Below are 23,429 nucleotides of genomic sequence, written 5' to 3' on the forward strand. Positions count from 1 at the left end.
GGAGGAGCCAGGCTAGAGGAGGAGCCAGGCTAGAGGAGCCAGGCTAGAGGGAGGAGCCAGGCTAGAGGGAGGCGCCAGGCTAGAGGAGGAGCCAGGCTAGAGGAGGAGCCAGGCTAGAGGAGGAGCCAGGCTAGAGGAGGAGCCAGGCTAGAGGAGCCAGGCTAGAGGAGGAGCCAGGCTAGAGGAGCCAGGCTAGAGGAGGAGCCAGGCTAGAGGAGGCGCCAGGCTAGAGGAGGATTAGTAGAAGGAGATGGGAGGCAACTGGCTGCAATGATGGCTTATACCTGGTTGTCAGGTGAGGAATGATGCCTTTATGGCTTATACCTGGTTGACAGGTAAGGAATGATGCCTTTATGGCTTATACCTGGTTGTCAGGTAAATCAAATCAAATTTTATTGGTCATATACACATGGTTAGCAGATGTTATTGCTTCTAAAAATTGCTTCTAAGAAATGCTTCTAGATCCGACAGTGCAGCAGTATCTAACAGGTAATATCTAACAATTCCACAACAAAACCTAATATCTAACAATTCCACAACAAAACCTAATACACACAATCTAGTAAAGGAATGGGATGAGAATATATAAGTATAAAATATATGGATGAGCAGTGACAGAGCGGCTAAGATGCAATAGGTAGTAAAGGTTATATAGTGAAGGATACAGTATACAGTATATACATATGAGATGAGTAATGCGAGATATGTAAACATTCTGAAAGTGGCAGTATTAAAGTGACTAGTGTTCCATTTATTTAAGTGGCCAATGATATCAAGTCTGCAGGTAGGCAGCCACCTTTCTGTGTTAGTGGTGGCTGTTTAACAGTCTGATGGCCTTGAGATAGAAGCTGTTTTTCAGTCTCTCTGTCCCAGCTTTGATGCACCTGTACTGACCTCGCCTTCTGGATGATAGCGGGGTGAACAGGCAGTGGCTCGGGTGGTTGTTGTCCTTGATGATCTTTCTGGCCTTCCTGTGACATTGGGTGGTGTAGGTGTCCTGGAGGGCCGGTAGTTTGCCCCCGGTGATGCGTTGTGCAGACCTCACTACCCTCTGGAGAGCCCTGCGGCTGTGGGCGGAGCAGTTGCCGTACCAGGCGGTGATACAGCCCGACAGGACGCTCTCAATTGTGCACCTGTGAAAGTTAGTAAGGGTTTTCGGTGACAAGCCACATTTCTTCAGCCTCCTGAGGTTGAAGAGGCGCTGCTGCGCCTTCTTCACCACACTGTCTGTGTGCGTGGACCATTTCAGTTTATCCGTGATCTGTTCACCGAGGAACTTAAAATTTTCCACCTTCTCTACCGCTGTCCCGTCGATGTGGATAGGGGGGTGCTCCCTTTGCTTTTTCCTAAAGTCCACGATCATCTCTTTTGTTTTGCTGGCATTGAGTAAGAGGTTATTTTCCTGACACCGAGGGCCCTCACCTCCTCCCTGTAGGCTGTCTCGTCGTTGTTGGTAATCAAGCCTACCACTGTAGTGTCGTCTGCAGACTTGATGATTGAGGTAAGGAATGAGGCCATTATAGCTTATACCTGGTTGTCAGGTAAAGAATGATGTCATTATGGCTTATCCCTGGTTGTCAGGTAAGGAATGATGTCATTATGGCTCACACCTGGTTGTCAGGTAAGGAATGATGTCATTATGGCTTATACCTGGTTGTCAACAATGTCAATCAATGCAAATGTTTTCCCTTGATGTGGTTGCTTGTGAGACTACCACTGTAGTGTCGTCTGCAGACTTGATGATTGAGGTAAGGAATGAGGCCATTATAGCTTATACCTGGTTGTCAACAATGTCAATCAGTGCAAATGTTTCCCCTTGATGTGGTTGCTTGTGAGACCCAATGTCCAAACCGGATAATCATCGGCAAGGTTCAATTTGAAGTTATGGGCTGGACGAGGCACATATAACTGACCTCTGACATGGTTCTTCTCTGCATGTGCATACTAGTAAGACGATGGTTTATCTTGTACTGGAGTGTAGGCTTATAGTTTACTTCACTGAATCCAGTTCTCATTGGCTGGGGTGAATCCAGTCCTCACCGACTGGGGTGAATCCAGTCCTCATGTGCTTTTTTCACTTCATTCCTGACTTCTCTGATGAAATCCAGATTAATCTACAGTGTTTTGCATAAGTATTCAGACCCCACACATCACATGTTATTGTGTTACAAAGTGGGATTAAAATGGATTTAATTGTCTTTTTTTGTCAACAATCTACACAAAATACTCTAATGTCAAAATGGAAGACAAACTATATATTCTTTAAAGATAAATACAAAATTCATAACTAAAATATAGTGGTTATATTTTAACAAATCAGACATTGAATATCTCTTTAAGCATGGTCAAGTTAATAATTATGCTGTGGATTATACAGTGAGTGTACAAAACATTAGGAACACGTGCTCTTTAAATGACATAGACTGACCAGGTGAATCCAGGTGAAAGCTATAATCCCTTATTGATGTCATTTGTTAAATCCACTTCAATCAGTGTAGATGAATGGGAGGAGACAGGTTAAAGAAGGATTTTTAAGCCTTGAGATAATTGAGACATGGATTGTGTATGTGTGCCATTCAGAGGGTGAATGGGCAAGACAAAAGATTGAACGGGGTATGGTTGTAGGTGTCAGGCACACCAGTTTGAGTGTGTCAAGAAATGCAACGTTGCTGGGTTTTTTCACACTCATCAGTTTTCTCGTGTGTACCAAGAATGGTCCACCACCCAAAGGACATTCAGCCAACTTGACACAACTGTGGAAAGCATTGGGAGTTAACATGGGCCAATATCCCTATAGAACGCTTTCGACACCTTGTAGAGTCCATTCCCCTGATGAAATCCATCCACTGTTTCCATGGCAACCTGTCACCAATGACATTTTGGAGGAAGCGGGGTAGGAGGAGCAAGAGGACGAGAGGAGAAAAGGATTCTGATATGCTCTCTCCTTCTCCTCTCTCATCCCACCATCCCCCTCTACAGAGGATCTATTGAGTCAGTCACTCTTATGCTCAATAGACATATACCACTGAGGTATATATATATATATATATATATATATATATATATATATATATATATGACAATACATAGGGATTTATTTCAACATTCTTCTTTTTTAGAAGGAGAGAGGACATTTAGCTCATATCAAAATTACATACCCGTCTTCTAAAATCCGGTGGCTGCCTTTTTATAATCAATAGCCTATGTTGATCTAATTTGCCAATTAAATTATGCAATTGTCAATAAAAACTTAAGATATGATGATATCTGTCTCATCGTGTCTTGACTGGATGCAGATGTGCCCTCATAAATCTGAGATGCCTGTAATGACGATACAATTCCACTGGGGGAGCTCATACCAAAGGAAAAAGTTCCTCTGAGCCCCCCCCAAAAAAATAATGCTGTATTGTATTCCCTCAAATAGAGGCTTTTGGATTGCTGCAACAATCATATTCAAATGTGAGCATTTACATCTACTGAGCATCTACTACTGAGACCAGAGCAATGTGTAGGCCGATATTATTTTAGTGTCAGAGAGGCACAGCATTTTCCATCCAACCCCCAAATATAGATTGTCTTTTTAGCCTGTTGTGACGTACATGAGCGCAGCTGGCAGATGCGTACACGCTCGCCATATGCGACAACATTGGCAAAATCAAGAAGACTAGACATTTGTAAGGTATATATTTTATGAATCAATTACACAGTAGCTTTGAGTGGTTTTACGAGCTAGCGAGCCAATAGTTTTGAAAGAATTCTGGACGAGGGAGCTACTCACCAGTTTCTTTTTTACCACGTTAACATTTGTAACAGGGAAAGTCGTGTTTTGTGTAGCTACTTTCTTGTAAGCTAGCCTAGGTCGCAGGCTCTAGCTTTACGTTAGAAAACGACTGCACCGTTTCTGCTACTTCGGCAGCATCCGTAGTTCTTTCAACGCGACACCACACTTGTTTTGGTGGCGTGAGTTTGTTCAGCATCTCTGTTTCTTTCCCATGTGGGATAGCAGCAATAGTGGTCGAGACTAGTTGGAGTGCCAACGCCTTTTTCTGTCTCTGACTGGGCGAAACTAATCGCGAAAGCACCCGAACGTTTTGTATTTCCCCCCCCCCCAAACAATTGATGAGCGGTAGCTGCAATTCAAACCAGATCTTGAAGAAGCCGCAAGTAGCTCGCTAACCAAGGGATTCAAAATGGGTTGCACGATCAGCCAAGAGGATAAAGCAGCGATGGAGAGGAGTAAAATGATTGATCGGGACCTACGAGAAGACCGAGACAAAGCGTCCAGGGAAGTAAAACTACTACTGCTTGGTAAGTCATTTTACAGTAGAAAGCCTGCTATTTTCCCAGTAACCAAAAAGTAGGAAGAAAATTGCTCTGTTCGCTCTTTCAGAACAGTGGTACAATTGTAGTTAGACATCGCTTCAAATCTAATCACATTTTATTTGTCACATGCGCCGAATACAACAGGTGGAGAACTTTAACCGTAAAATGCTTACTTGATGCCCTTAACCAACAATGCAGTTTTAAGAAAATAATTACAAAATAAAGTTTTTAAAAGTAACGCAATAAAATGAGGCCATACAGGGGGTACAGGTTAGTCGAAGTAATTGAGGTAATATGTAGGTAGGGTAAAGTGACAATAAAAAAATGTGTGTGGGGAGGGGGGGAGTGGGGGGGTCACTGCAAATAGTCCAGGTAGCTATTTGATTAGCTGTTCAGCAGTCTTATGGTTGGGGGTGAAAGCTGTTAATCCTTTTGGACCTAGACATGGCGCTCTGCTACCGCTTGCTATGCAGTAGCAGAGAGAACAGTCTATGACAAGGGTGGCTGGAGTCTGACAATTTTTAGAGCCTTCCTCTGACACCGCCTAGTATAGAGGTCCTGGATGGCAGGAAGCTGAACCCCAGTGATGTACTTGGCCGTATGCACTACCCTCTGTAGCCGAGCAGTTGCCATACCAGGCGGTGATGCAACCGGGCAAGATGCTCTCAATGGTGCAGCTGTAGAACTTTTTTTGAGGATCTCAGGACCCATGCCAAATCTTTTTAGTTTCCTGAGGGGGGGAATAGGCGTTGTCGTGCCAGCTTCAAGACTGTCTTGGTGTGTTTGGACCGTGATAGTTTGTTAGTAATGTGGACACCAATGAACTTAAAGCTCTCGACCCGCTCCTCTACAGCCCCACCGATGTGAATGGGGGTGTGTTCGCAACCCCTTTTCCTGTAGTCCACGATCAGCTGCTTTGTCTTGCTCACGTTGAGGGAGAGGTTGTTGTCCTGGGCATCATAGGGTTAATTTGCCCTTCCGTTGCTTGCTTTAGTGTGATCGGATCTCAATTGATTACTTTCTGCATCATTATGTCTGAATGTAGGTGACATCTGAATGTAGTTTAGGATCTTTCTCCACTTGTTGAATTAACTCTTACATATTAAGCTCCACACACACTCTCTCTCTCAATTCAAATTGCTTTATTAACCAAACAATGTACATTTTGCCAGAGTGTACTTTGGAATTACAGGCATTCTGAAAGTTATCGGACCCCTGAGTGTGTGCGGTAAGATTTTTGTCCATTGTAATAGTTATTTTTATCCTTCATTATTGTTGTTACTAATTGTCCCGTTTAACAATATTATTGTAATTATGTTAATATTGTAAATGTGTAACTTCAGAAAGTATTCAGACCCCTTGACTTTTTAGACATTTTGTTACGTTACAGCCTTATTCTAAAATGGATTGAGTAGTTGTTTTTCCTCACCAATCTACATCACAATACCCCATAATGACATCACAATACCCCATAATGACATCACAATACCCCATAATGACATCACAATACCCCATAATGACATCACAATACCCCATAATGACATCACAATACCCCATATATGACATCACAATACCCCATAATGACATCACAATACCCCATAATGACAAAGCAAAAACAGTTTTGAACTTTTTGCAAATGTAGATTTTTTTTTTTTTATCACAACAGGTTTTTACAAATCACATTTACGTAAGTATTCAGACCCTTTCCTCAGTACTTTGTTGAAGCACCTTTGGCTTTTGGGGTATGACACTACAAACTTGGCACCTGTATTTGGGGAGTTTCTCCCATTCTTCTCTGCATATCCTCTCAAGCTCTGTCAAGTTGGATGGGGAGCGTCGCTGCACAGCTATTTTCAGGTCTCTCCAGAGATGTTTGATTGTGGTCAAATCCGTGCCACTCAAGGACATTCAGAGACTTGTCCCGAAGCCACTCCTGCGTTGTTTTGGCTGTGTGCTTACGGTCGTTTTCCCGTTTCCCTTCACCCCAGTCTGATAACCTGCTCCAGAGCACAGGACTTCATCGAGGATCTCTCTGTACTTTGCTCCGTTCATCTTTGCCTCGATCCTGACTAGTCTCCCAGGCCCTGCCGCTGAAAAACATCATCACAGCATGATGCTGCCATCACCATGCTTCACTGTAGGGATTGGGGAAGGGGTTTCCTCCAGATGTGACACTTGGCATTCAAGCCAAAGAGTTAAATCTTGTTTTTATCAGACCAGAGAATCTTATTTCCCATGGTCTGAGTCATTACGTGCCTTTTGGTAAACTCCAAGCGGGCAGTCATGTGCCTTCTTTACTGAGGATTGGCTTCCGTCTGGCCACTCTGCCATAATGGCCTGATTGGTGGAGTACTGCAGAGATGGTTGCCTGTCTGGAAGGTTCTCCCATCTCCACAGAGGAACTCCAGAGCTCTGGCAGATTGACCATTGGGTCACCTCCCTGTCAAAGGTTTTACACTTTCTTTGGTTACTACATGATTCCATGTGTTATTTCATTGTGTTGATGTCTTCACTATTATTCTACAATGTAGAAAATAGTCAAAATAAACCCTTGAATGTGTTGGTTTGTCCAAACCTTTGACTGGTACTATATACCTTGCATGCATACATACATACATACATACATGCATACATACATACATACATACATACATACATACATACATACATACATACATACATACCCACCCACCACTTGGGCTTCTGAGAGCCAGTGTTAACTGTGAGCTGTTGCTAGAAAGCCAAGTCAATCCTTATGGTTTTTCATTGTGACTCAGTGGTGAGGATAAATAAATTCCCACCACGAATGATGTTTTTCAGTGTCTGTGAGATTTGTATAGAATGTGTCAGGACAGTAGGGGAGAGAGGGAGCAGTTACTTTATGTTCTGCTCTGGATCAGGTAAACCGATAACACCTAACAAGTTTTACGATCATCTTTAAAACATCTGAAACGTGTTACCTTACCCCCTCCCCCATAAAGCATGCGGTTGCCAATGGAGCCATAGAGTACAACTATACCTAGGTTATGGACAGACTGTGTTCCATGTGAGAGATCACATCATTAGCTGTGTGTGTGTGTGTGTGTGTGTGTGTGTGTGTGTGTGTGTGTGTGTGTGTGTGTGTGTGTGTGTGTGTGTGTGAGAGAAACAGCACTATGCAGATTGGTGTTAAATAGGTTTACACATCTAGTGGAAAAAGTACATTTTTCTTAAAAGTTCTCTAACCAACTGCACAGAAAAGTGGTTTTCCATTTCCAGGCTTGGCCTTCACTTCTCTCTCTTCCAGGCCTGGGTTGGAACGAAAGGAGTTTCTAGGGGGAAACAGAGCTGCTAGGATTCTAGCCTGGTCCCAGATCTGTTTGTGCTGTATTGCCAAATTACCACGGAAGTTTTAGGCCAAATAACAGATCTGGGACCAGGCTATTAGGATGTCCCAAAAAAATTGAGGCTGTTCCTAATGTTTGGTATGGTTGGAATGTTTGGTATATTAGTGCACTACTTTTTGACCAGAACCCAATTGTCCCTGGTCAAAAGTAGTGCACTAAATAGGGAATAGGGTACAATTTGGGACATACCGGTAGACATAGTTTCTAGCGAAAATCATCATGCCAGTACTTGACCACACATATGATTCATGAATAACTTCCTTAATTGAAAACTGCTGCTAGCAGAGGCTAGCCTACATGTGAGAAGTCCTAGGCTAGCCTACATGTGAGAAGTCCTAGGCTAGCCTACATGTGAGAAGTCCTAGGCTAGCCTGCATGTGAGAAGTCCTAGGCTAGCCTGCATGTGAGAAGTCCTAGGCTAGCCTGCATGTGAGAAGTCCTAGGCTAGCCTGCATGTGAGAAGTCCTAGGCTAGCCTGCATGTGAGAAGTCCTAGGCTAGCCTGCATGTGAGAAGTCCTAGGCTAGCCTGCATGTGAGAAGTCCTAGGCTAGCCTGCATGTGAGAAGTCCTAGGCTAGCCTGCATGTGAGAAGTCCTAGGCTAGCCTGCATGTGAGAAGTCCTAGGCTAGCCTGCATGTGAGAAGTCCTAGGCTAGCCTGCATGTGAGAAGTCCTAGGCTAGCCTGCATGTGAGAAGTCCTAGGCTAGCCTGCATGTGAGAAGTCCTAGGCTAGCCTGCATGTGAGAAGTCCTAGGCTAGCCTGCATGTGAGAAGTCCTAGGCTAGCCTGCATGTGAGAAGTCCTAGGCTAGCCTGCATGTGAGGAGTCCTAGGCTAGCCTACATGTGAAATGGTCTTCAATGTAGTCTGGTCTTGCATGTGAAAAGTCCCCTAGATACTGCAGGTTTGGATTTAAAGTCTGGTGGACAGACTACGTCATTTCTTTAATAGAATAATGGAGGGGTGTCAAACATACGGCGAGGGGAATCAAAATACACTGCTCAAAAAAATAAAGGGAACACTTAAACAACACAATGTAACTCCAAGTCAATCACACTTCTGTGAAATCAAACTGTCCACTTAGGAAGCAACACTGATTGACAATAAATTTCACATGCTGTTGTGCAAATGGAATAGACAAAAGGTGGAAATTATAGGCAATTAGCAAGACACCCCCAATAAAGGAGTGGTTCTGCAGGTGGTGACCACAGACCACTTCTCAGTTCCTATGCTTCCTGGCTGATGTTTTGGTCACTTTTGAATGCTGGCGGTGCTCTCACTCTAGTGGTAGCATGAGACGGAGTCTACAACCCACACAAGTGGCTCAGGTAGTGCAGTTCATCCAGGATGGCACATCAATGCGAGCTGTGGCTGTCAGCGTAGTGTCCAAAGAATGGAGGCGCTACCAGGAGACAGGCCAGTACATCAGGAGATGTGGAGGAGGCCGTAGGAGGGCAACAACCCAGCAGCAGGACCGCTACCTCTACCTTTGTGCAAGGAGGTGCACTGCCAGAGCCCTGCAAAATGACCTTCAGCAGGCCACAAATGTGCATGTGTCAGCATATGGTCTCACAAGGGGTCTGAGGATCTCATCTCGGTACCTAATGGCAGTTAGGCTACCTCTGGCGAGCACATGGAGGGCTGTGCGGCCCCACAAAGAAATGCCACCCCACACCATGACTGACCCATCGCCAAAACGGTCATGCTGGAGGATGTTGCAGGCAGTAGAACGTTCTCCACAGCGTCTCCAGACTCTGTCACGTCTGTCACATGTGCTCAGTGTGAACCTGCTTTCATCTGTGAAGAGCACAGGGCGCCAGTGGCGAATTTGCCAATCTTGGTGTTCTCTGGCAAATGCCAAACGTCCTGCACGGTGTTGGGCTGTAAGCACAACCCCCACCTGTGGACGTCGGGCCCTCATACCACCCTCATGGAGTCTGTTTCTGTTCTGTCTGTTTCTGACCGTTTGAGCAGACACATGCACATTTGTGGCCTGCTGGAGGTCATTTTGCAGGGCGCTGGCAGTGCACCTCCTTGCACAAAGGTAGAGGTAGCGGTCCTGCTGCTGGGTTGTTGCCCTCCTACGGCCTCCTCCACGTCTCCTGATGTACTGGCCTGTCTCCTGGTAGCGCCTCCATGCTTTGGACACTACGCTGACAGACACAGCAAACCTTTTTGCCACAGCTCGCATTGATGTGCCATCCTGGATGAACTGCACTACCTGAGCCACTTGTGTGGGTTGTAGACTCCGTCTCATGCTACCACTAGAGTGAGAGCACCGCCAGCATTCAAAAGTGACCAAAACATCAGCCAGGAAGCATAGGAACTGAGAAGTGGTCTGTGGTCACCACCTGCAGAACCACTCCTTTATTGGGGGTGTCTTGCTAATTGCCTATAATTTCCACCTTTTGTCTATTCCATTTGCACAACAGCATGTGAAATTTATTGTCAATCAGTGTTGCTTCCTAAGTGGACAGTTTGATTTCACAGAAGTGTGATTGACTTGGAGTTACATTGTGTTGTTTAAGTGTTCCCTTTATTTTTTTGAGCAGGGTATATACTGTAAAATGACCAAATCTACATTCATACAGTATCTTGGCCGAGTCCAGCTCGCTAATAATCACAGAATTGACAGCTAGACAGTCAAAGACAAAGCGATAGAGGACTATTTTTTTTTAAATTGACGGACCGAATGCGGCCCAAAATTAGTTTGATCCCCTCTAATAATATGTTATTTAGCAGATGCTTTTATCCAAAGCGACTTAGTCATGCATCCATTCTGAATACTTTCCAGACCCCTTGACTTTTTGCACATTTTGTTACGTCACAGCCTTTTTCTAAAATTGTTTTTTTATTTTTTATTATCTGAACCAATCTACACACAATACCTCATAATGAAGAAGCGAAAACTGGTTTTTATAAATATTTTGCAAATGTATTAAAAATAAACTCCAGATGACTCGTTTAAAAATAAAAAAAATGAATAAATCATATGAGCAAAAAAGATTTCATTTTATTTGGAATGCTAAGCCAGACAAAATTAAACATGCCTATTTATATAATGAATATGAGTTTGGGGGTGCTAAAATTATGAAAGCTTTTTCATCTCTCACTAAAAGCTTCACTCGTACATAAATTATACTTAAACCCCAAATGGTTCTCCAGTAGATTATTAAGGAAGGCTCATCCTTTGTTAAAAAATTGGCTTTTTGCCTTTATACTGATTTATACAACTTCTCATTTCCGATTTAATTGAAAATGAAATTTTGTTTTAAAGTATCGGCTTTCTTTAAACAAGCCAAACAAAGCTGGTTACAATTTCACTTTAATCCTCCAGAAAGATAGAACTAATCTTATGGTTAAATTCAAATATACTGATTTAAAAAAAACATTCTTAATGGATTTATTTATTTTTAAATGGTATTATATTTGTCAATTATATTATGAATAGAAACGGAGAAGGTATGTCACATATGCTGTTATTGGAGATATTCCCATATATTTGTTCAATACACATTTACAAACAACTGATTGCAGCACTACCACAAAAATGGAGGAGGAAAGTGAAAAAGGGAGAAGGTAGGGAACTTTGTTTGTCCGCCATATATATTAAAATATACTAATTGACTGAAAGGAACTGGCATAAATAGAAAAATATACCAGTTTCATCTGAGGACAAAAATGTTGACAGCTGAGCCATACAGGTTGCAAAATAAATGGGAGGAGCTTTTTGATATACTAATTCCATGGCACATGGTTTATGAACTGGTACAAAAAACTACACTTGATTCAACACTGAGTTTTTCAATTAAAATTATTGTATCAAATTCTTACCACCAATAGAATGCTATATATACATATGAGGCGTACAACAATCTCAGCTCTAGATTTAGCTGCGAAGAGATCACAGGTTCAGAAATGGTCATTAAAAAAAATCACAACATGCAATTAAAATGACCCCTTTCAAATAGCAGTGCTGGGCGATTTGGAAAGCCACAGTCAGTCAGTAAATAATACCCGGAGGAAAGATTTTCATCTTTAGCTCACAATCTAAAATATGATTAGAAAGGTTCAAACATTTTGTAAAACAGCACAATTGAAAAATATGTCACATGGAAACCAAACGAGGGTGGTGTATGGTGATAGGTGGGATGGCCTGAGAGGGCGGGATTAAAGAGCTGAGGTGTATGGTGATAGATGGGCTGAGAGGGCGGGATTAAAGAGCTGAGGTGTATGGTGATAGGTGGGATGGGCTGAGAGTGGCTGAGAGGGCGGGATTAAAGAGCTGAGGTCTATGGTGATAGGTGGGATGGGCTGAGAGGGCGGGATTAAAGAGCTGAGGTCTATGGTGATAGATGGGATGGGCTGAGAGTGGCTGAGAGGGCGGGATTAAAGAGTTTATGTTTGGTAATGTATTATTGTTATGTGACTTTTATATAAAAGTATGTACAATGTATATGTAACATGTATGTATATGTAGCAAAAAAGCTGTAAAAAAATAAATATATGATGTTTGTCCTCCTCAGAGGAGGTGGTGGAGGGATTAATAATAACTGATACCTTATTGACAAGTATTCAGAACCTTTGTTATGAGACTCGAAATTGAGCTCAGTTACATCCCGTTTCCATTGATCATCATTGAGATGTTTCTACAACTTGATTGGAGTCCACCTCTGGTAAAATCAATTGATTGGACATGATTTGGAAAGGCACACACCTGTCTATATAAGGTACCACAGTTGACAGTTCATGTTAGAGCAAAAACAAAGCCATGAGGTTGAAGGACTTGTCCGTAGAGTTCCGAGAGGATTGTGTCGAGTCACAGATCTGGGGAAGGGTACCAAAAAATGTCTGCAGCATTGAAGGTCCCCAAGAACACAGTGGCCTCCGTCATTCTTAAATGGAAGAAGTTTGGAACCACCAAGACTCTTCCTAGAGCTGGCCGCCCGGCCAAACTGAGCAATTTGGGGAGAAGGACCTTGGACAGGGAGTTGACCAATATCCCACTGGTCACTTTGACAGAGTTCTAGAGTTCCTCTGTGGAGATGGGAGAACCTTCCAGAAGGACAACCATCTCTGCAGCACTCCGCCAATCTTGCCTTTACGGTAGAGTGGCCAGACGGAAGCCACTCCTCAGTAAAAGGCACATGACAGCCCGCTTGGATTCCATTGTCTGATGAAACCAAGATTGAACTATTTGGCCTGAATGCCAAGTGTCATGACTGGAGGAAACCTGGCACCATCCCTACAGTGAAGCATGGTGGTGGCAGCATCATGCTGTGGGGTTGTTTTTTGGCGGCAGGGACTGGGAGACTAGTCAGCATCGAGGTAAAGATGAACGGAGCAAAGTGTAGATAGATATTTGATGAAAACCTGCACCAGAGCACTCAGGGCCTCAGACTGTGTCGGAGGTTCACCTTCCAACAGAACAACGACCCTAAGCACACAGCCAAGACAACGCTGGACTGTCTTCGGGACAAGTCTCTGAATGTCCTTGAGTGGCCCAGCCAGACCCGATCAAATAATGTTTTTGCACATTCAAAACTCGTGTTAACTGAGGCTTTTTCTTAGTCTGAGGTTTTACTTGGGAACATGTGAAAGTCTCCTGTTGGTCTGAAATGCACATCTTAATGTGATCGCATAGGCCTAGTCCTAACAATGGAAGCATTTTGCAATCCAAATAACATCCTATCAAACTCTCACGCACCATGTCAAACTTGGCAGATTTAGCTATTTCTCAGAAAACCATTTTGTTGGAGGCAAATCGTTATAGTATTAGAAGGTTAGTGAATGAGAAAATGAGTGAGGATACCACAAAACCGAGCTCCATCTTTTCCTCTCTAACGATCCATCCCTGACTAAAGCTTGTTCTTGCTTTTACAACCGCTGTCTGTTCTAGTCGCGTCAGAGTTGTCCCCGACTCCCGTCCGTGATGTCGTCAGTCAGAACACGTAGAAAGGGAGTCTAGAACACTGTAGAAAGGAAGTCTAGAACACTGTAGAAATGGAGAGTCTAGGACACTGTAGAAAGGGAGTCTAGAACACTGTAGAAATGGAGTCTAGAACACTGTAGAAAGGGAGTCTAGAACACTGTAGAAAGGGAGTCTAGAACACTGTAGAAAGGGAGTCTAGAACACTGTAGAAAGGGAGTCTAGAACACTGTAGAAATGGAGTCTAGAACACTGTAGAAAGGGAGTCTAGAACACTGCAGAAAGGGAGTCTAGAACACCGTAGACGATATACATTTCTTTACACTGGAAGTCAGCGGATCATTCAGATGTAGACTCCTTAGCTGAATAACAAGTGCTTATTATTATGTTCAACCAATCTATAGTGACTACATTGCTCCAGCAGTGCCTCACTGTCTAAGCTAGACTAATTAGTGTGGTGCTACAGTACAAATGCTGATTCCACCATCCAAGCATGTTTATTCAACTTAATGTCTCTCTGTGGGGATTTGTGCTCCATTTAGGAGACACGTGTGTGTGTGTGTGTGTGTACACACACACCCCCACACACACACATACAGACCTGCATGCATACACACAGACACACACACCCACACACACACACACACAGACCTGCATGCATACACACAGACACACACACACACACACACACACACACACACACACACACACACACACACACACACAGACCTGCATGCATACACACAGACACAGGAGTGCTCACAAGCACCACACTCACATGTTTTGTTAATATGCAGCGTTCACTGTAGGCCTATTTGTAAATCAGTTATACTGTTGCAGTCGTCTCACTCATAGTTTCACGTTTTATTAGTCGTATGTACAGGATACACATGGTATGCACCATCCAATGAAATGCTTACTTGCAGATTCCTTCTGGATAATGAAACAAGAATAAGAAACAGTACTGGGCCGTCTACACCACCCGCTGCAGGGCCTTGCGGTAGCAGGGATGTACTGGGCCGTCTACACCACCCGCTGCAGGGCCTTGCGGTAGCAGGGATGTACTGGGCCGTCTACACCACCCGCTGCAGGGCCTTGCAGTAGCAGGGATGTACTGGGCCGTCTACACCACCCGCTGCAGGGCCTTGCAGTAGCAGTGATGTACTGGGCCGTCTACACCACCCGCTGCAGGGCCTTGCAGTAGCAGGGATGTACTGGGCCGTCTACACCACCCGCTGCAGGGCCTTGCAGTAGCAGGGATGTACTGGGCCGTCTACACCACCCGCTGCAGGGCCTTGCGGTAGCAGGGATGTACTGGGCCGTCTACACCACCCGCTGCAGGGCCTTGCGGTAGCAGTGATGTACTGGGCCGTCTACACCACCCGCTGCAGGGCCTTGCAGTAGCAGTGATGTACTGGTCCGTCTACACCACCCGCTGCAGGGCCTTGCGGTAGCAGTGATGTACTGGTCCGTCTACACCACCCGCTGCAGGGCCTTGCGGTAGCAGTGATGTACTGGGCCGTCTACACCACCCGCTGCAGGGCCTTGCGGTAACAGTGATGTACTGGGCCGTCTACACCACCCGCTGCAGGGCCTTGCGGTAACAGTGATGTACTGGGCCGTCTACACCACCCGCTGCAGGGCCTTGCGGTAACAGTGATGTACTGGGCCGTCTACACCACCCGCTGCAGGGCCTTGCGGTAGCAGTGATGTACTGGGCCGTCTACACCACCCGCTGCAGGGCCTTGCGGTAGCAGGGATGTACTGGTCCGTCTACACCACCCGCTGCAGGGCCTTGCGGTAGCAGTGATGTACTGGGCCGTCTACACCACCCGCTGCAGGGCCTTGCGGTAGCAGGTATGTACTGGGCCGTCTACACCACCCGCTGCAGGGCCTTGCGGTAGCAGTGATGTACTGGGCCGTCTACACCACCCGCTGCAGGGCCTTGCGGTAGCAGGGATGTACTGGGCCGTCTACACCACCCGCTGCAGGGCCTTGCGGTATCAGTGACGTACTGGGCCGTCTACACCACCCGCTGCAGGGCCTTGCGGTAGCAGGGACGTACTGGGCCGTCTACACCACCCGCTGCAGGGCCTTGCGGTAGCAGGGACGTACTGGGCCCTCTACACCACCCGCTGCAGGGCCTTGCGGTAGCAGGGATGTACTGGGCCGTCTACACCACCCGCTGCAGGGCCTTGCGGTAGCAGGGATGTACTGGGCCGTCTACACCACCCGCTGCAGGGCCTTGCGGTAGCAGGGATGTACTGGGCCGTCTACACCACCCGCTGCAGGGCCTTGCGGTAGCAGTGATGTACTGGGCCGTCTACACCACCCGCTGCAGGGCCTTGCGGTAGCAGTGATGTACTGGGCCGTCTACACCACCCGCTGCAGGGCCTTGCGGTAACAGTGATGTACTGGGCCGTCTACACCACCCGCTGCAGGGCCTTGCGGTAACAGTGATGTACTGGGCCGTCTACACCACCCGCTGCAGGGCCTTGCGGTAGCAGTGATGTACTGGGCCGTCTACACCGCCCGCTGCAGGGCCTTGCGGTAGCAGTGATGTACTGGGCCGTCTACACCGCCCGCTGCAGGGCCTTGCGGTAGCAGTGTGGTACTGGGCCGTCTACACCGCCCGCTGCAGGGCCTTGCGGTAGCAGTGACGTACTGGGCCGTCTACACCGCCCGCTGCAGGGCCTTGCGGTAGCAGTGACGTACTGGGCCGTCTACACCGCCCGCTGCAGGGCCTTGCGGTAGCAGTGACGTACTGGGCCGTCTACACCGCCCGCTGCAGGGCCTTGCGGTAGCAGTGACGTACTGGGCCGTCTACACCGCCCGCTGCAGGGCCTTGCGGTAGCAGTGACGTACTGGGCCGTCTACACCGCCCGCTGCAGGGCCTTGCGGTAGCAGTGATGTACTGGGCCGTCTACACCGCCCGCTGCAGGGCCTTGCGGTAGCAGTGATGTACTGGGCCGTCTACACCGCCCGCTGCAGGGCCTTGCGGTAGCAGTGACGTACTGGGCCGTCGTAACCTCTTCACGACTGTCTTTGTGTTTTTATTTTTATTTATTTTAACCTTTATTTAACTAGGCAAGTCAGTTAAGAACAAATACTTATGACGGCCTAGGAACAGTGGGTTAACTGCCTTGTTCAGGGGCAGAACTACAGATTTTTACCTTGTCTGCTTGGGGATTCGAACCAGCAACCTTTCGGTTACTGGCCCAACGCTCTAACCGCTAGGCTACCTGCCACCTCAGGAAGCCTAGTATGTTTAAACCATGATAGTTTGTTGGTGATCTGGACACCAAGGACCTTGATGATCTCAACTTGATACTCGTAATCGGTTTTACTCGTTATTGGAAAACCCAGAAGTGTGCTTTAAATGCCGGTAAATCCTATACCTCAAGTGTACATTGCTGCTCCATCACTCGGATCACATCGTTATTGTTGTAACTTTTAATGGGTTACAGAGTTAATGTTTACAGTTAATTCATTGAGCTGTATCTAAAGATATTGTCTTTACAGTTATTTACATATGTAATTGTATTATAATTCGTGTGATGGCGATGGAGAGAACTACATACATACTTCTGCTGTATTGGTTAGTATTGGATTCACGGTATTGACTGCAAGTACCAGAATGCCTTGGGACAGGTAGTAGAAAAAAGGAGAACACGTCAGTTATGTACAAGTGATTATCCTGACTTTCGCTTGCAACTTTCATTTTTTTGAACAAGTATTAGAAGCTTTCATTTCACAACCCGACATCCCGAGTCATTACTTTGAAGATAGTTATTCTATAGTTATGTTCCTTCATTAATGCTCCATCACTCAGATCACATCGTTATGTTCCTTCATTAATGCTCCATCACTCAGATCACATCGTTATGCTCCATCACTCAGATCACATCGTTATGTTCCGTCACTCAGATCACATCGTTATGTTCCGTCACTCAGATCACATCGTTATGTTCCTTCATTACTGCTCCATCACTCAGATCACATCGTTATGTTCCTTCATTACTGCTCCATCACTCAGATCACATCGTTATGTTCCTTCATTACTGCTCCATCACTCAGATCACATCGTTATGTTCCGTCACTCAGATCACATCGTTATGCTCCTTCATTACTGCTCCATCACTCAGATCACATCGTTATGTTCCTTCATTACTGCTCCATCACTCAGATCACATCGTTATGTTCCTTCATTACGGCTCCATCACTCAGATCACATCGTTATGTTCCTTCATTACTGCTCCATCACTCAGATCACATCGTTATGCTCCATCACTCAGATCACATCGTTATGTTCCTTCATTACTGCTCCATCACTCAGATCACATCGTTATGTTCCTTCATTACTGCTCCATCACTCAGATCACATCGTTATGTTCCTTCATTACTGCTCCATCACTCAGATCACATCGTTATGTTCCTTCATTACTGCTTCATCACTCAGATCACATCGTTATGTTCCATCACTCAGATCACATCGTTATGTTCCTTCATTACTGCTCCATCACTCAGATCACATCGTTATGTTCCTTCATTACTGCTCCGTCACTCAGATCACATCGTTATGTTCCTTCATTACTGCTCCGTCACTCAGATCACATCGTTATGTTCCTTCATTACTGCTCCATCACTCAGATCACATCGTTATGTTCCTTCATTACTGCTCCGTCACTCAGATCACATCGTTATGTTCCTTCATTACTGCTCCATCACTCAGATCACATCGTTATGTTCCTTCATTAATGCTCCATCACTCAGATCACATCGTTATGCTCCATCACTCAGATCACATCGTTATGTTCCTTCATTACTGCTCCATCACTCAGATCACATCGTTATGCTCCATCACTCAGATCACATCGTTATGTTCCTTCATTACTGCTCCATCACTCAGATCACATCGTTATGCTCCATCACTCAGATCACATCGTTATGCTCCATCACTCAGATCACATCGTTATGCTCCATCACTCAGATCACATCGTTATGCTCCATCACTCAGATCACATCGTTATGCTCCTTCATTAATGCTCCGTCACTCAGATCACATCGTTATGTTCCTTCATTACTGCTCCATCACTCAGATCACATCGTTATGTTCCATCATTACTGCTCCATCACTCAGATCACATCGTTATGTTCCTTCATTAATGCTCCATCACTCAGATCACATCGTTATGTTCCTTCATTAATGCTCCATCACTCAGATCACATCGTTATGTTCCTTCATTAATGCTCCATCACTCAGATCACATCGTTATGTTCCTTCATTACTGCTCCATCACTCAGATCACATCGTTATGTTCCGTCACTCAGATCACATCGTTATGTTCCTTCATTAATGCTCCGTCACTCAGATCACATCGTTATGTTCCTTCATTAATGCTCCATCACTCAGATCACATCGTTATGCTCCATCACTCAGATCACATCGTTATGTTCCTTCATTAATGCTCCATCACTCAGATCACATCGTTATGTTCCATCATTACTGCTCCATCACTCAGATCACATCGTTATGTTCCTTCATTAATGTTCCGTCACTCAGATCACATCGTTATGTTCCTTCATTAATGCTCCGTCACTCAGATCATATCGTTATGTTCCTTCATTAATGCTCCGTCACTCAGATCACATCGTTATGTTCCATCATTACTGCTCCATCACTCAGATCACATCGTTATGTTCCTTCATTAATGTTCCGTCACTCAGATCACATCGTTATGTTCCATCATTACTGCTCCGTCACTCAGATCACATCGTTATGTTCCTTCATTACTGCTCCGTCACTCAGATCACATCGTTATGTTCCTTCATTAATGCTCCATCACTCAGATCACATCGTTATGTTCCTTCATTACGGCTCCATCACTCAGATCACATCGTTATGTTCCTTCATTACTGCTCCATCACTCAGATCACATCGTTATGTTCCTTCATTACTGCTCCGTCACTCAGATCACATCGTTATGCTCCATCACTCAGATCACATCGTTATGTTCCTTCATTACTGCTCCATCACTCAGATCACATCGTTATGTTCCTTCATTACTGCTCCGTCACTCAGATCACATCGTTATGTTCCATCACTCAGATCACATCGTTATGTTCCTTCATTACTGCTCCGTCACTCAGATCACATCGTTATGTTCCATCACTCAGATCACATCGTTATGTTCCTTCATTACTGCTCCATCACTCAGATCACATCGTTATGCTCCATCACTCAGATCACATCGTTATGTTCCTTCATTACTGCTCCGTCACTCAGATCACATCGTTATGTTCCTTCATTACTGTTCCATCACTCAGATCACATCGTTATGTTCCTTCATTACTGCTCCATCACTCAGATCACATCGTTATGTTCCTTCATTACTGCTCCATCACTCAGATCACATCGTTATGTTCCTTCATTACGGCTCCATCACTCAGATCACATCGTTATGTTCCTTCATTACTGCTCCGTCACTCAGATCACATCGTTATGTTCCATCACTCAGATCACATCGTTATGCTCCATCACTCAGATCACATCGTTATGTTCCTTCATTACGGCTCCATCACTCAGATCACATCGTTATGTTCCTTCATTACTGCTCCATCACTCAGATCACATCGTTATGTTCCTTCATTACGGCTCCATCACTCAGATCACATCGTTATGTTCCTTCATTACTGCTCCATCACTCAGATCACATCGTTATGTTCCATCACTCAGATCACATCGTTATGTTCCTTCATTAATGCTCCGTCACTCAGATCACATCGCTATGTCCCATCACTCAGATCACATCGTTATGTTCCTTCATTACTGCTCCATCACTCAGATCACATCGTTATGTTCCTTCATTACTGCTCCATCACTCAGATCACATCGTTATGTTCCTTCATTACGGCTCCATCACTCAGATCACATCGTTATGTTCCTTCATTACTGCTCCATCACTCAGATCACATCGTTATGCTCCATCACTCAGATCACATCGTTATGTTCCTTCATTACTGCTCCATCACTCAGATCACATCGTTATGTTCCTTCATTACTGCTCCATCACTCAGATCACATCGTTATGTTCCTTCATTACTGCTCCATCACTCAGATCACATCGTTATGCTCCTTCATTACTGCTCCGTCACTCAGATCACATCGTTACGTTCCATCACTCAGATCACATCGTTATGTTCCTTCATTACTGCTCCATCACTCAGATCACATCGTTATGCTCCATCACTCCGATCACATCGTTATGTTCCTTCATTACTGCTCCATCACTCAGATCACATCGTTATGTTCCTTCATAACTGCTTCATCACTCAGATCACATCGTTATGCTCCATCACTCCGATCACATCGTTATGTTCCTTCATTACGGTTCCATCACTCAGATCACATCGTTATGTTCCTTCATTACTGCTCCGTCACTCAGATCACATCGTTATGTTCCTTCATTACGGTTCCATCACTCAGATCACATCGTTATGTTCCTTCATTACTGCTCCGTCACTCAGATCACATCGTTATGTTCCTTCATTACGGTTCCATCACTCAGATCACATCGTTATGTTCCTTCATTACTGCTCCATCACTCAGATCACATCGTTATGTTCCTTCATTACTGCTCCGTCACTCAGATCACATCGTTATGTTCCTTCATTACTGCTCCGTCACTCAGATCACATCGTTATGTTCCTTCATTACTGCTCCGTCACTCAGATCACATCGTTATGTTCCTTCATTAATGCTCCGTCACTCAGATCACATCGTTATGTTCCTTCATTAATGTTCCATCACTCAGATCACATCGTTATGTTCCTTCATTACTGCTCCATCACTCAGATCACATCGTTATGTTCCTTCATTACGGTTCCATCACTCAGATCACATCGTTATGTTCCTTCATTACTGCTCCATCACTCAGATCACATCGTTATGTTCCTTCATTACGGCTCCATCACTCAGATCACATCGTTATGTTCCATCATTACTGCTCCGTCACTCAGATCACATCGTTATGTTCCTTCATTACTGCTCCATCACTCAGATCACATCGTTATGTCCCATCACTCAGATCACATCGTTATGTTCCTTCATTACTGCTCCATCACTCAGATCACATCGTTATGTTCCTTCATTACTGCTCCATCACTCAGATCACATCGTTACGTTCCATCACTCAGATCACATCGTTATGGTCCTTCATTAATGCTCCATCACTCAGATCACATCGTTATGTTCCTTCATTACTGCTCCATCACTCAGATCACATCGTTATGTTCCTTCATTACTGCTCCATCACTCAGATCACATCGTTATGTTCCTTCATTACGGTTCCATCACTCAGATCACATCGTTATGTTCCTTCATTACTGCTCCATCACTCAGATCACATCGTTATGCTCCATCACTCAGATCACATCGTTATGTTCCTTCATTACTGCTCCGTCACTCAGATCACATCGTTATGTTCCATCACTCAGATCACATCGTTATGTTCCTTCATTACTGCTCCATCACTCAGATCACATCGTTATGTTCCTTCATTACGGTTCCATCACTCAGATCACATCGTTATGTTCCTTCATTAATGCTCCATCACTCAGATCACATCATTATGTTCCTTCATTACTGCTCCATCACTCAGATCACATCGTTATGCTCCGTCACTCAGATCACATCGTTATGTTCCTTCATTACTGCTCCATCACTCAGATCACATCGTTATGTTCCTTCATTACTGCTCCATCACTCAGATCACATCGTTATGTTCCTTCATTACGGTTCCATCACTCAGATCACATCGTTATGTTCCTTCATTACGGCTCCATCACTCAGATCACATCGTTATGTTCCTTCATTACTGCTCCATCACTCAGATCACATCGTTATGCTCATCACTCAGATCACATCGTTATGTTCCTTCATTACGGCTCCATCACTCAGATCACATCGTTATGTTCCTTCATTACTGCTCCATCACTCAGATCACATCGTTATGTTCCTTCATTACGGCTCCATCACTCAGATCACATCGTTATGTTCCTTCATTACTGCTCCATCACTCAGATCACATCGTTATGTTCCATCACTCAGATCACATCGTTATGTTCCTTCATTAATGCTCCATCACTCAGATCACATCGTTATGTCCCATCACTCAGATCACATCGTTATGTTCCTTCATTACTGCTCCATCACTCAGATCACATCGTTATGTTCCTTCATTACTGCTCCATCACTCAGATCACATCGTTATGTTCCTTCATTACTGCTCCATCACTCAGATCACATCGTTATGTTCCTTCATTACGGCTCCATCACTCAGATCACATCGTTATGTTCCTTCATTACTGCTCCATCACTCAGATCACATCGTTATGCTCCATCACTCAGATCACATCGTTATGTTCCTTCATTACTGCTCCATCACTCAGATCACATCGTTATGTTCCTTCATTACTGCTCCATCACTCAGATCACATCGTTATGTTCCTTCATTACTGCTCCATCACTCAGATCACATCGTTATGTTCCTTCATTACTGCTCCGTCACTCAGATCACATCGTTATGCTCCATCACTCCGATCACATCGTTATGTTCCTTCATTACTGCTCCATCACTCAGATCACATCGTTATGCTCCTTCATTACTGCTCCGTCACTCAGATCACATCGTTACGTTCCATCACTCAGATCACATCGTTATGTTCCTTCATTACTGCTCCATCACTCAGATCACATCGTTATGTTCCTTCATTACTGCTCCATCACTCAG

At 44.8% G+C, this 23,429-nt stretch overlaps 1 protein-coding gene across 2 annotated transcripts in view; it reads left to right on the forward strand.

Moving 5' to 3' along the window:
- The first annotated feature begins 3,411 nt into the window (after window positions 1–3,411).
- LOC129861323 (guanine nucleotide-binding protein G(i) subunit alpha-3-like) overlaps window positions 3,412–23,429 on the forward strand; it is a 129,264-nt gene continuing 109,246 nt past the window's right edge. The window contains exon 1 of one of the 2 annotated variants that reach the window (XM_055932654.1): window positions 3,412–4,308. In XM_055932654.1, coding sequence (XP_055788629.1) covers window positions 4,191–4,308 — 118 coding nt within the window. In that variant the 5' untranslated portion in view covers window positions 3,412–4,190. The remainder of the gene's footprint in view (window positions 4,309–23,429) is intronic. The other variant, XM_055932653.1, reaches the window with a different exon arrangement.

The sequence above is a fragment of the Salvelinus fontinalis genome, chromosome 8, assembly GCF_029448725.1.
Source record: "Salvelinus fontinalis isolate EN_2023a chromosome 8, ASM2944872v1, whole genome shotgun sequence".
Lineage (NCBI taxonomy): Eukaryota > Metazoa > Chordata > Actinopteri > Salmoniformes > Salmonidae > Salvelinus > Salvelinus fontinalis.